At 41.4% G+C, this 15,056-nt stretch overlaps 1 protein-coding gene across 2 annotated transcripts in view; it reads right to left on the bottom strand.

The window, feature by feature from the left end:
- The window catches only part of Armc1 (armadillo repeat containing 1), a 35,891-nt gene extending 24,987 nt beyond the window's left edge, over nucleotides 1-10,904 (bottom strand). Inside the window, exons 1-2 of one of the 2 annotated variants that reach the window (XM_008850263.3) lie at nucleotides 10,726-10,904; nucleotides 1,740-1,960 (exon numbers count right to left, since the gene is read on the bottom strand). In XM_008850263.3, the coding sequence (XP_008848485.1) occupies nucleotides 1,740-1,922 (183 nt within the window). In that variant the 5' untranslated portion in view covers nucleotides 1,923-1,960; nucleotides 10,726-10,904. Of the gene's footprint in view, nucleotides 1-1,739; nucleotides 1,961-10,725 lie in introns of those variants that run through there. The other variant, XM_008850264.2, reaches the window with a different exon arrangement.
- Between the last annotated feature and the right edge of the window lie 4,152 nt (nucleotides 10,905-15,056).

Below are 15,056 nucleotides of genomic sequence, written 5' to 3'. Positions count from 1 at the left end.
TGTGTCATTGTAATTAGTAGAGGTGATAAACATTACCATTGAAATCTACCAGATGACTTTATAGACATACACAGGTGCCAAGAATCCCAGTGCAACCGGTTATGACTAGTAATAATCAGATACATACAAATTAAGAGACGCATGCACCAACATCTCAGTGTTAGTAGCAAAAACAATGAGTCTTTCTGTAAGAAACAGTTTATTTTAAAATGAAATGGAGCTCTTTTCTAAAGGTTAAAAACGCATTCAATTTTAAGTCTTACAGGGTTTATACTGAGTTCAATAGTGTATAAGTGTATTAATTCAACAGTGAACTAAAAATCTTATAGCCACTTTTGAAAGAGATGTATCTTTTCTCTGGAAACTATTATTATGTTAAAGCTGCAATGAAATGCTTCTTCTAAAAAATAAAAATATATACATAATTAAAAAATAAAAGGAAATAAAACAAACAGAACAGAAAAATTTGCTATGAGCCAGATGTAGCAGTGTACATCTGTAATCTCGGTACTTGAGAGGCTGAGCCAGAACTGCAGCAAGTTTGAGGCCAGCCTGGGAAATGAGTTCTAGGCTAGCTTGGGCTACAGAGAGAGATCCTGTCTCAATCCACTTCCCCAACAAAAAAAGCTACTATGGGGGCTGGAGAGATGGCTCAGAGGTTAAGAACACTGATTGTTCTTGCAGAAGACCCAGATTTGAATCCCAGCACCCACATGGCAGCTAACAACTGTCCAAAATGCCAGTTCCAGGGAATTCAACGGCCTCTTCTGTCCTTCACATGCACTGCATGACATGGGTGCACTTACATACCATGTGCAGGCAATACACGCATACACATAAAATAAAAATAATAAATAAAATATTTTAAAAAAAACAAAAAAAGCTACTATGAAATAAAAACAAAACAGTGCCTTTGCGTGAGGGATATAGTTTAGCACAGCATATGCTTCACTTTCATGATGTCCTGATTGCAATTCCCTGAACCAAAAGTTTTTTGAGGGTTATGATGTAATCCTCAAGAGCTATTTACTGACGGACTACGGAACATAACTTAGTCATAGAGGGCTTGCTTAACATGCATAAGGCCCTGAGTTTGAGCCCAGTTACACACACAACACACACAAAGTAAATGGTAATAAACTGGGTAAATGGTGTGTGCCTGAAGTTAAAAGATCACTAAATTCCGTGAACTTGGAAAACAGCCTGGGCAACACAACAACATCCCATCCCCAAAAGAAAACAAAACGAGTAATAGCTATCTTGTTAGCTGAAAACAGGAAGTTGTAGAACATTCCATGCATATGGTATGTAGTTAACATTTATCTTAAAGAACAAAACCAACATATGTTGCTATTTATGTAAAAGGACTACACATGTTATACTTACTGGGAATTTTTTAAATATTTTATTTATTATTTTTATTTTGAGTGTATTGCCTGCATGTATGTGAGTGCACCCGTCTCGTGCAATGCTGTGGAGGTCAGAAGAGGGCTTCGGATTCCTCTGGAACTGGAGTTAAAAACGGTTCATAGCCACCATGTGGGTGCTGGGACTCGAACCCAGGTCCTCTGCAAGAGCAATCAGTGCTCTTAACCGCTAAGCTATCTCTCCAGCCCCAATAGTTGCTGTTTTTAAACACCCAAAACACAAAATATTATTTGTTCTAATTTCTTTTAGTTTTTACCATGTTATCTAAGGTCTTTAAAACACTGAGACTGAAAATATTAAAAGCAACTTACAAGCAAAGCTGAGTGGACAACAGGGGGGTTGGGATGGTCCATGAATAAAATAAGGCCAGGCAGACATCCTTGATCCTGGACGATGGCTCTTCTATTTAATGGATCTGCTGCTAAATCCCGAAGCTGGTTAACTACCGATAAAGCATCAGGCTCTTCATTCATGGTGGTGGAGGAAGAATTCATCTTCTATGCTATACACATGAATGAAATCTTCTTAAATTCTGTAGAAAAGGTTTACAAAATTAGTTCTAGTCTGTCAAAGTATATTACGGCACTATTTATTTGTTGAGACAGGGTCTCATACAGTTCAGATTGGCCTCAAACTTAACTATGTAGCAGAGACTGTCCATTAAGTCCTGATCATCCTCCCTTTACCTGCCAAGAGCTAAGATTACAAGCATGTACCAACCATGTCCAGCTATGGGACTTTTAAAATAATTGCATGTGGTGTTTTGAATGAGAAATGCCCTCCATAGGTGCACATATGTGAACTCAATTGGAGGTACTGTTTGGAGAGGTTGTGGGACTTTGAGGTGGTAGAGTCTCGCTGGAGGAGGAAATCCATCACTGGGGGCCAACTATAAGAGTTTATAGCCTCGCCCACACTTCAAGCTCATTTGTTACTTTGTGTTTGTAGGTGGAGATGTGCTCTCAGTTTCCTAGTCCAGCAGCATACTGCCACTATGGCCTCTCCCTCTGGAACCATAAGCCAAGGTGAATTCTTTCTTCCATAAGTTGATTTTGGTCACACTGTTTTATCACAGCAATAAAAAGTAACTGATACTGGGACTGGAGAGATGGCTCAGCGGTTAAGAACACTGGTTGCTCTTGCAGAAGACCCAAGTTCGAATCCCAGCACCCACATGGCAGCTAACAACTGTCTGTAACTCCAGTTCCAGGGGTTCCGATGGCCTCCTCTCTCCTCCGCAGGCATTGCAGGACATGGGTGCACTTACCTCCATGCAGGCATAACACACATACACACAAAATAAAAATAATAAATAAAATTTTTAAAAAGTAATTGATATACTGCATTACAACAGCTTTAGAAATTAGATGAATCTAAACTACAAAAAAAAGAACTGACAATTCTAGAGCTTGAAAAAAATAAAATTAACATAAGTTGAAGGAAATCAAGTTATTTATATATGTGCACAATGTTTAAAGAACATATGCCACCTTCAGTATTCTAATAAATTCCATTTTAGCAATAGATATTTTAACATAAAGGTTCCAATAAACAAGGTCTTCACAGTTCAAACGTGTACTCTTTGCTAAACTTTTCAAACTGTTGCACTGTCAAGGCTTTTTTGCCCCCCTAGAACATTTTTAGGCCTCAAATAAGTGCCTCCAGAAAAAAACTGTGAGCTGGCTTTTTCCCCCCTTCCTTATACATCTCTGGGGAAGAAGAAGGAAGAAGGATGAAGGAGTGGGAAGAGGGAAGAAGGAAGGAGGAGGAAGAAGAAAGAAAAAGAGGGAGGAGGGAAGAAGGGGATGAGGAGGGAAGAAGAACCACTAGCGCCTCAGCAAACTGAATCTACAACACATGAAAATCCCCTAGGGAGGGCTGGAGAGATGGCTCATTGGGTAAGAGTACCGACTGCTCTTGCAGAGGACCTGGGTTTGATTCCCAGCACCCATATGGTGGCTAACAACAGTATTAACTCCAGTTCCAGGGGATCCAATGCCCTCTTCTGACCTCCTCAGGCACTGCATGACACAGGTGCACTTATAAACATGGAGGCAATAAACTCACATAAAATAAAAGCAATAATTTTTTTTTTAATCCCCTAGGGAAATGGAGAGTGTTAGTGGCAGGTCTTGCCAGGCACTGTGGCATACCTGTAATTCAAACTACTTGGGAGGCTGAGACAGGAGGATGTTGAGTTTGGGGCTAGTTAAACAACGATGTAAATACCCTGTCTCAAAATAAAAAAATAAAAAAATGTAAAAGGGCTGGGAGTGCAGCTAAATAGTAGAACACTGCCCAGCACTCCTTAAGTCCTGGGTTCAATTCCAAGTAGTCTGGAGATCAGTGAACCTGAACTGAAAATAAGCAAGTGTCTACCTCTGAGTGTGCATCACCTACTGCCTCACAGAAAAAAGGAAACAGAATTCAAGGCGATTCACTTCACGAAAGGGAAGCAGTCACAGAGAAGTAAAATAATTTGTTCCAGCCAGGCATGGCAGTGCACAACTTTAGTCCCAGCATTTGGGAAGCAGAGGCAGATGGATCTCTGAGTTGAAAGCCAGCCAGGTCTATATAGCAAGCTCCAGGCCAGCTGGGGCTACAAGGAGACCCTGTCCCATAAAGATAATAAATAAATAATTTGTTCCCAGTTACCAAGGCTACTTACGCAGAACTGAGCTGAGACTGTATTTACTATTATTCCCTAAGCTGCTCAGCAGTCTTTCTAAACACTTTTAAATTCAGGGTATCATTTATCCATAAAAGTAAACAGAATATCAATCCAGGCTTTGTGGTTCATGCCTATACTCTTAACACACAGGTGTTGAGGCAGGAGAATCATGAGTTCATGAGTTCAAGGCCAGCTAGATTACATAGGAAGATTCTGTCTTGAAAATAGAGTATTTGAGAAAACCTAATATGTAAGGCATATAAAAGCCAAAGAAACAAAATAGTAAGGAATAATCTCTGTAAATGCATAAATTTAAAAGCAGCAACTTCAACTAATAAACCATATATTATACTCCTTATTGTGAAGAATATATAGGTACAAATACTTAACACAAATTAGTTTAATGTTTAAGAACAATGGCCACTGTAAGGGACAAAAAACATTCTTAAAGTCCAGAAAGGCTAGTAATGTCATTTTGAGGAAAAAGGTAATAAAGCAGAACTAGAGTTGGCATGTACGGAAACATACAAAGGTAAAGGGTAAAGCAGCAGTACCACTGGGGAAAAGGGAAGAAATAAAGGTATTTCTTAGTCAGGAGCTCATGCTGTAATCCCAAGCCTCCAGAGGCTCAGGCAGAAGGCTCACACTTAGCCTGGTTATAGCAAGACTCTGACTCACTAAAAAGGTACTTCCTAGCAGTATGTGGGTATGTGGGTCAGTGTTACAGCACCAGCCTGGATTCAATCCTCAGTGCTTAGGAAGATATATTTCCCAAGCTCTTTATGCATTCAATTCAGAGGACTCCCAATCAGATCAGGCCTAGGTTCTGTCATATAGAAACTACGATTTCAGGGGTTGGAAAGATGGCTTTGCAGTTAAGAGTGCTTTTTGCTCTTTAAAGAGCCCCTGACTTCAGTTCCCAGAACCCATGTCAGGCAGATTACAATTGTCTGTTACCCCAGTTACAGAGGAGCCAATGTAGGCACCCCCACGCACATGGTATATAATGACAAAGACACACAAACATAGACATAAATAAAAATAAATATTAAAAAAAAAAAGAGGAGCTGGGCATGGTGGTTCATTCCTTTAGTTCCAGCAATCAGAAGGCAAAGGCAGGCAGATCTCTGTGAGATCCAGGCCAGTCTGGGCTACATGGTGAGGTCCAGGGATATAGGGAGACCCTGCTCAAAAACACCAAAACACACACACACACACACACACACACACACACACACACACACACAACCTGATACAGGACTTTAAGAAATTTCCCTAAAATCAGTTTTTTTCTTGTTTGTCTGTTTGGTCGTTTTGAGACAGGGTTTTATAGCTCCAACTGGCCTGGAACTCACCTCCTAAACCAGGCTGGCCTCCATGTCATAGAGACCTGCCTGCCTCTGTCATGCTGCCATGCCTGCCTACTGTTATTTCTGAAAGTTAGAACTAAGGAAAAGACATTGGACTAAATACATAGATAAGACTACCTCATTTAGGGTTTGCGGTCTCTTAGGCACCTCTATCAGCCTCCTGAATATTCCTGTTTAACCCTGCTTACCCACAAGTTTCATGTGCTGTCAATCACAAGTCCCAAACAAACTATAGAACCAATTACTGGCTCAAAGCCCCCAAAAGTTGCCAGGCAAGAGGGAGTTGGATCTCTGTGAGTTCAAGGCCAGCCTGGTCTACATAGTGAGTTCCAGGCCAACTGGGGCTACAGGGAGACTCTGTCTCAAAAAGATCAAAAAAAAAAAGTCCCCAAAAGTCAACCCACAGGAAGACCCTAATACTCAGCCAAACATGATGGCACATGCCTGTAATCCCAGCACTTGAGAGAGAGAGGAAGAAGTTCAAAGTCACCCTCAGCTACATAGTCACTTTTGAGGCCAGCCTTACTAAATGAGATCCTGTGTCCAAAAAACAAAACAAAAACAAAACATGGACTAGCAAGATGGCTCAAAGGGTAAATGTGCTCATTGCCAAACCTGACAACCTCCCTGGAACTCACAAGGGTGGAAGGAAAGAACTGACTCCCCCAAGCTTTCCTGACTTCCACATGCACTCACATTATGGCATGTACATGCATGTATGCACACACACATACACACACACACACACACAGACACACAAAAAACACACAAAACAAAAACCACCACATACTCTGAATAGCAACTTTTCACAGGATGGAGGCCTTGAAACTATAGAGCTCCATTTTTATCTAAGTCATTCTCAGTCTTCAATGAAAATTACTCTTTAAAAGATATATCATCTTTTTGTTCCTTTACAATGACCCACAATCAAAATATCTTCCAATCTTCAAACCCTACTGATAAGAGTTCAAACTAGCATCTGGCCAGGAAAAGGTCAGGAATACTAGGAGGCATCAGAGAACTTAACTCTGAAACAAGCAGAACTGTGGTCAACTGCTACATCTTAAATGAAGGCAAGCAGGCAGAAGCTGTGATTTGCTCTCCAAATTAGAGGTTTTATGAAAAATTCAGGACAGAGCTCTTTGATGTTTAAAAGTTTATTCTATTTTATTTTAACATTTTTAATATCAGGTTACAGACTTTGGGGGGGGGCTGTTGAGACAGGGAACTATGTGGATCAGGCTGGCCTTGAAATCACAGAGAGCCACCTGCCTCTGCCTCCGCTCCGGAATGCTGGAATTATAAAGGCTTGCACCACCACACCCAGCTATTTGGGGAGGGGGGTACATCCTTTTCTAACAATAAGGCCTTAATCCTTTTAAAATGATCAACATCACTGGGCATGGTGGCACACGCGTTTAATCCCAGCACTTGGGAGGCAGAGACAGGCAGCGGATCTCTGTGAGTTTGAGGCCTGCCTGGCCTACATAGTGAGTTCCAGGCCAGCTGGGAGACCCTGCCTCAAAAAGACCAAAAAAAAAAAAAAAAAAAAAAAGATCAATGTCGCTGTAGATTGCTGAGTTCACAGAATCTTTAACTTTTGAGACCAAGTCTCACTATGCAGCTGAGGCTGGCCTCAAACGTGTGTAATCTTCTTGCCAAAGTCTCCCAAGTGCTGGGATTGTAAAGCTGCACCTCCACACCTGTCAAGATAGTTGATTTTATAAGACAGTAATGATAGTTAGGAAAATGGAAACAGGGCTGTGGTTGTATGAGCACATGCCCAGGATGTGCAAGGCCCTGGGTTTACTCCCTAGTACCACATCTATACACAAGGAAAGAAAGGAAAAAAGAAAACAGAAACAAGGAAGCAACTTGAGGATGGCCTTGATCCTGCTCCCTCGGCCTCTGCCTTTGCAGTACTAGAATTACAAGTGTATGATACTGCCTGGCTCCAAAGATACAACTTGGGACTGAAAAGATGGCTTAGCAGTTAATAGCACATATTACTCTTGCAGAGGATGCAACTTCAGTTCCAAGTCCCCATGTTGGGCAGCTCACAACTGCCTGTAACTTCAGCTCCAGGGGATAGGACACCCCTTTCTGGCCTCCACAGAAACCAGCACTCATGTGCACATACACACAGATGCACATACATAATTAAAAATAAGTCTTTTTTTAAAAACTAGAATTTTAAGCCCAATTTATACACTAAATATGCTTTGTGTTTTTGTGTTAACTATCAATTTAATTCAAATTGCTTGATAAAAATATGTCTTCACGAAGGCTGGAAAAAAATGGCTATAAATGATTATTGCAGAATTCATCCCAGCATACTTTCTTCCCAATTCAGCAGACCTCAAAAAAGATACAGGAAAGAAATGAATGCAAGTAAAACACAACAACACATATATATGAGGATGCCATAATGAAACACATTACTCTGTATGCTAATGTAAAAAACTCCAAAAACAAATTCAAAATGTGGCATACCATAAGGGAATAATAATTTTAGGACTGGAGGGATGGCTCAGTTGGTAAAGCACTTGTCATGCAAGCATGAGGACCTGAGTTCAGATTCCCAACACCATGGCAGAAGCTAGGTGCAATAGTGCAAGTCTGTAATCCCAATGCTGGAAAAGAGACAGGTGGATTCCTAGAGCTCATTGGCCAGTTAGCCGAATCAATAAATTCAAGTTTCAGTGACAGACTTGGTCTCAAAAAATAAAATGGAGAGAGACTGAAGAAGACACCCAGTGTCAACCACTGCCCTCCACATGTGTACAGACATGCATACATATGCACCTTTATACACACATACACACGTACACATGTGTACACACACACACACACACACACACACACACACACACGGTTGGGAAGATGGCTCAGTGGGTAAAATGCTGGCTGAGCAAACATGAGGACTAGTGTTTGGCTCCCCAGCCCCCATGTAAAAGCCAGGCACAGTGGTACACATCTGTAATCCCAGAGTTGGAGGTGTGGAGCCAGGTGGACCTCTGAAGTTCATGGGACTGTCAGCGAAGTCAAATAAAGAAGCTCCAGTTCAATGAGAAACTCGGCTTCAAAAAATCAGTGATGGAGGGAGATACTCTTACCTTCCACAGACATGCATGTATGCACATGCACATACAAGTGCATACCAACAAGTACACACTATGAACAGAGAAAATTAACCTAAATGCTGATCTGAGCAATTTTATAGTGCCAACAAAGCATAGGAAAGTTTTAAAAACTTCCCTTACCTTCTGTCATGAATACCTCATCAGGCTCAAGAGCAAACACATTTGTTCTCCAGTTGTGTTTTTAGCCAAAACACATTAAGAAGCATGGACCTGGACAGTCTAAATCAATACAATTCCCTTGGGCTGAGCCCAAACGTAAGTAGGCATCTCTGAAGGCAGGGCCCAAGACATCAGGTATTAACATCAGGTGATTTTCGGTGCAAGTAAGAGGCACCACAATCTAAGGCTGGTCATAAAGGAATGTCTTTTTAATAGGGTAAAGAACATCTGAATAAAACATGGAAACAAACTGTGCATGACATTTTCTTTAATTATTTAATATGTGAATTTGGCACCAGGTTTCAGTTTTATTATCAAATAGCCAAATGAATAAACTGGAAAAACTACAAGCAGTAGTAAATCCGCACCTTCCTTCCAAGGAACCTAACTGGAAGGTCTTGACAAATGGGACAAAAAACTATGGGGGAAAAAATTACAATGGGAAACACAACCGTACCAGACTATGTAGGAGCAAACAGAAAGTTCTTTAATTTTACTTAACTAATTTCAGTAAATTTGCATTTCTTTCAGTCTGTTCTTTCCTTTTAAAACCAGCACCTGATATCTTACAAGACAGTTTTGAAATAGCTTAAATATTTATGTCTATTTTAAGATTTGGAGCTGCTAAGCTAAAATTGCCAAGAGGCATATTTCATTTTTTGGAAAAAAAAAATCAGTCTCACTAACAAATAAAACTGTGAAAAAACTTTTCTACATTTCAATTTTATTAGAGCACAAGTGACTATCATCTATGCCTCTATTTTTTCTTTTCCTTGTTTTTTTTTATTTTTGTTTTTTGGTTTTTGTTTTTTTTTTTAAAAAAAGACAGTCTCACTATGCAACCCTGGCTGGCTTAGAACTTGCTATGCAGACCAGACTGACCTTGAACTCAAGAGATCCACCTGCCTCAGCCTCCGCCTCTAAAGCGCTGGGATTAAGACATGCACACCACACTGGTCTTATTTTTCTCCTTTCCTTAGTTCTTTTTGGACAAGCCATTGTAAAACTGTTCTCCTCAAACTTTAATGAGCACTGTGATGACCTTAAGGAATCTTGTTAAAAAGTAAATCTCAAGTCTGTGGGTGGAGTGGGGTCTGGGAATCTGAGGGGTCCATCAAGCTTCAGGTGAGGTACATGCTGCTTGGTAGGGAGTGAAAAGCATGGAGTTAGATACCATGAGACACCTGCAATTGAGCAGGCGTCTGAAAGATTTTTTCTTTCACCCAAGAGTTAGCATTTAACTCACAGAATTATTTGGCTGTCGCGTGCTAAGAGCTGCTCATAACCTAAGTCCTCAATGAGTTAAGTGAAGTTTAAAAGTAAACCACCACCACCATCACCAGGCACTGAGATCTGATCAGGCGTCTCCTAACGATCAACTAAGTCTCTGAGGGTTGAGTTACCTCCTCCAAGCCTCAGTTTCCTCACATAACAGTCTTGAGCGAGTATCAGAATCAAAGAATGTAAGAACGAGAGACAGTATATTAGCATGGCAATTATCAACAACTGACCCACTGGGGACTTCAATTCCGAGAGCTGGGGGGACTGTATCATGAAAAGAGCAGCTAACTGCACAAAGGCCCAGCAGGAACAACTGGGTGCAGACATGTGGACACTCGTTTCTCTTGAATGAAACCCAACATCAGCATACCCTTCGCTCTCAGACTTACAGGTGGAATTAACAGAAAGAGCCCTCTGGAGAGACTAAGCAAAAGCAAAGAGGCGAGATGACATGCACTACCAACAATACCAGGGCAAGTCAAAGTCGACGCGGGGAGGAGAAGATAACATTCTCAGGGCCGGGGGAGCAAGCGGGAGCAGGCGGCTCCGCTGCTGAAACTTCCCGCGGGATGCCAGCAGGAAGGCGAGTGGACCGCGAGCGGCCGGACGGGCGAAGGCGGCCGCCTCCCTGCCTCCAGGCTCCTTGCCTGGCCTCCGCCCCCGGCCCACGTACCCTCCGGAGGTTCGGGCGTCCCGGGCCTGCCGCTGCATCAGAGCCGCACCAACGCGGCTGACGAGCGGCGGGCGCAGCGACCCGGAGCCACGGCCTCTCCAAACCCGCCTGACTCGAGGAGCTCCCAGTCCAGACGCTGGCGCCGGCAGCTCTGCAGACTCGCCGGTGACCCTGTCACCTCTGCCGGCTCTGCCCTCCTATTGGCTGATAATGAGTCCAACGCGAAGAAGGATGCCCAATCAGCGAAGTGATATTTTCAAATCCGTGTGCTCATTGGTGGACTAGAGACATGCCCCTCAGAGTTCGCTGGGCGGGTCCAATGAGGACCCAGAATACTGGATTGGCCCCAAGGGCTTGCCGTCCATCGAGTCCTGATCAAATTTGAGTTCCCCCGGGAGAAAGCCTTTGCTTTTTCGTGACTACAGTTCCCAGGAGTACCCTAGCGGATTGGCTTTTTTGCGTCTGCGTTCAGATATTCCAGCTGAGCGTTCCTTTTTTAGCAAGTTTTTCGGTTCTAAAAAAGCAGCGTCGCAATACTTAGGCATCTGTGATTCGTAACTCGGAATCCTTAAAAGCTTTCTTTTAGTTTTTACTGTGAACGTTTGCTGTCTCTTTCATTTTGTGTTGGTGTCCGCTTTCTACCAAAGCTAGGGATGCAAAGTACTTTTGTTTGGTTGGCTGACGTAATTTGATTTTGGACGAGTTTGCTTTCTTTCTAGTAAGGGACTTCTGATACGAGAATTTTTCTCCAAGTTCGCCGTATGGTATTTTTTAATATTGCCTTCTATTTGTCAGAGACATATACTTCTTTTATCGATTGTAGTCGTTGAACGTTTGCTTTAGGTGTGTATTTTATTTTTCAAGGTATTTCTCTAAGTGTAATCCAAATCCCACAGGACAATCTTTGGGGAAAAAAAATGCACCCATCACTCTCAGTAACCCCACTGAACGTATTTTAGATTTGCTCTTGTTCAGTTTGATTCTGACAATGTAGCTCATATGTTAAAGTTACAAGGATTTTTGTTGTTTGATATGACAAGGAAAATGGGGGGGGGGTGCGTGGGGGCGTACGCCTTTAATCCCAGCACTCCGGAGCTAGAAGCAGGCGGATCTCTGTGAGTTCAAGGCCAGCCTGGTCTACCATAGTTACAGGACAGCTGGGGCTACAGGGAGACACTGTCTCAAAAAGACCAAAAAAAAGACAAGGAATTTTTTTTTAATCTTTTTTTCAAAGCAGAGTCTCCCCGGAACCCCAACTACCCTGGAACTCACCATGTAGACCAGGCTTGCTTTGATCTCCGAGTGCTGGGATTGAAGGCTAGCACCACCATACCCGACTACGAGGAATTTGAGGGAGCTTTAATTTGGAAAGTGTATGGAAGAGAATAAATATCATAGATTGTACTCTACATTGTTATCGCCAACACTTTATAAGTAAATTTATAAACTAGCCAGGCACAGTGACACCGCAGGCCTTTAGTCACCCTACTTAGGCAGAAACGAGGATCGTTGCAAGTTCAAGGCTGGCTTGCCTATGGTGAGTTCTAGACTAACTAGAGCTACACAAATAGATCTCTCAGAACAACAGCAAAGAAACCATTAACTTAAACAAAGGGCCAGGTGCAGAGGTGCGCGCCTTTAATCCCAGCACTACGGAGGCAGAGGCAGGCAGATCTCTGTGATTTAAAGGCCAGCCTGGTCTACATAGTGAGTTCCAGGACAGCTTGAGGGCACAGGGAGATCAAAAAAAGAAAGAAAGAAAGAAAGAAAGAAAGAAAGAAAGAAAGAAAGAAAGAAAGAAACCATTAAATTCATTAAATTGTGTTTCTTTGTGTTCACTTGTTCTTGGTTATTGTATTCTAAAAAAAACTCAGGATGAAAATAGAAGCAAAGCAAAGCTAAGTAGAACACAATTACAGGTCTCCTTAACATGGTTGAGTAAATTAAAATTTGCCCAGCAGTCTAATTTTTAAAAATGACATAATAATTTTAAAAAATTTACTTTTTTGCTAGAATTAATTTGTACATCAGGAAAAGACATGTGGTATCCTCTAAATTACTAATCAGTGATGAAGGTTTTTGACCTTATCCAGAATATGTACCACAAATTCTTGGTCTATTGGATGTTCACACTCTGAAATTGGATATAATCACACTTCTGCATTAAATCTTCCTGCAAACTGCCATTCCAAAAAATTAAAAATTAAAAAAGATGACTAGAATTAAAAAGCATAGGATGCATTAACAAAAATAATTACCAGCTTCCAAAATTACTATGAGTTGATTGCAAGCCCCAGGGAAGTCTTTAAGCTTTTATGAATTCACATTCTTAAAGTGTCTGAACTTGACACCAATGAAGCTATGCTGCCTACCATTATGAGTCATTGCTTGTTCTTACTCTTGGATGTCTTGCCACAGGACACACTGGAATGTGAAGTTTCTCAATAGCTGTGTTGCTTAAGACACTATTCATATACTGGGAGTTTCATTGATTTGATTATTTAATAGTCATTTTTTGAATACACAGTGTGCCTCAGATAGACTTAGCTATGGTTCAAAGAGAAGGAGATTTTTCTTAAGTCAGAGGTAGATTTCCATATGATTGTTTTTTTTTTTTGTTTTTGTTTTTTTTTTTTTGACAGGGTTCCCTATAGCCCTAGCTGACTTGGGACTCAACTGTGAGACTAGAGTAGCCCTGATCTCAGAGATCCACCTGCCTCTGCCTCCTGAGGGAAAAATAATCATCAGTTTTACCCAGCTGTGAACCCTGGGAGCTACAGTAATGACTTGCCTAGCAAAATATGAACACTGGTACAATAATGGCATGAATCTTATGAGAGTAACCGAACACTTTCTGATTGTATTTAAGACCTGTTCCACAGATGCAACCCATACCTGACACTGTTATAAGAGCTAAGATCATGTGTTTACACAAGTCATAGATCCTAGAGGCGAACCCACTACTGTCATTCTTCTAAATGGACATAGTATTGAATCAACTCTTAATGACTTATTTTTGTATTCATAGATTAGTGCATCTCTCATCCCTCGTCAGAGAAACTTCTTTTTGCAGTGGATGTTGATTAACACAGAGACAACTGGTCAACATGTAAGAATAAAAGGCTTTGGAGTGCTCAGCTCTAAATAAGACACCTATACACACCCCTCCCCTCCAAGGTTCAGGGATTGTCATGGAAGAGGGGGCAGAAAAATTGTAAGAGCCTGAGGTGGTGGATGATAACAACAAAATATGGACACAACAGGGCAATGGCATATATGAATTCACAGCATGGGACAGCATGCACAAGACCTGCTCAAGCTCAACCCAGACAAAATCCCAGCATGGAAGGGAGAGGTGGGCACAATGTCCCATCCCTAGCTGAGGAGCTATTAGCAATCGACAGCTGATGGGAGAGGGGCAGTCAATTAACCTATTATCCTATTAGGTTGACCATGCTCCAAGGGATGGACACACACCCAAGAGTATTTGGAGAAGACATTAGGATTCAGTGAGATTAAAAAAAAAAAAGATCATGGAGACTGGAGAGATGGCTAACTGGTTAAAAACATTTGCTGTTCTTCCAGAGGACCCAGGTTCAGTTCCCAGTACCTACATGTGTTGGAGTCCAGCTCCAGCTGAGTCCAGGGCCTGAAGGGGTGAAGGTAACTGCGGCAGTAGAAATGACTATACCAGAAATACAATTGCAGTTCTAGTAGAGGCTGCTGACTGACCCACTCGGGGGAGGTCAGCCCGAATAGCTTCTTTCTTTTTTACTTCTGTCTCTACTTCTCTTCTGAAAGCAGCCTTCTACAACCTTTATTTATAATTAGAAAGCTTACAATAGCAGTAAAGTATCAGACCATAAATCAAACCATGAGTTTGCACAGTATTTCTCAGTGTACAATATTTTTCAATAATCACAGTAAAAGGAAAGTACAAAGTTCAATGATTAACCTTTTCTTAACATAGCCAAGCAATGTCTCTTTATAGCCTTGCAGTTTCTATTTTACCATAGAAGTGTAAGACAGCCTGTCCCCATTTTCTCTTTAATTCTTTGAATTTAATATTTACAGGTAGGTGTGCATATTTGAGAGAATTATTTTTCTCATGGGAATGGGAATAACCAGCTCTTTTTATTTGTTGTCTAACCAATACTCCAATTTATCATTTTCCTCTCCCTTTCACTGTTTCTTCCTGAACATTTTGTACTCTTTGAGTCATGATTATTTTCTCTAGTTCAATATCCTTTATTATTTTGTTGCCATTTATCTTTAAAGGCTTTTTGAATCGCTTTTAGTCTTTCTAAAAGAATAGGCAATTTTTCTTCAGA

This window comes from Nannospalax galili, unplaced genomic scaffold, assembly GCF_000622305.1.
Source record: "Nannospalax galili isolate Female #2095 unplaced genomic scaffold, S.galili_v1.0 scaffold1005, whole genome shotgun sequence".
NCBI lineage: Eukaryota > Metazoa > Chordata > Mammalia > Rodentia > Spalacidae > Nannospalax > Nannospalax galili.
The sequence above is the reverse complement of the archived record's forward strand: the minus strand, read 5'-3'. Positions and strand labels throughout refer to the sequence as shown.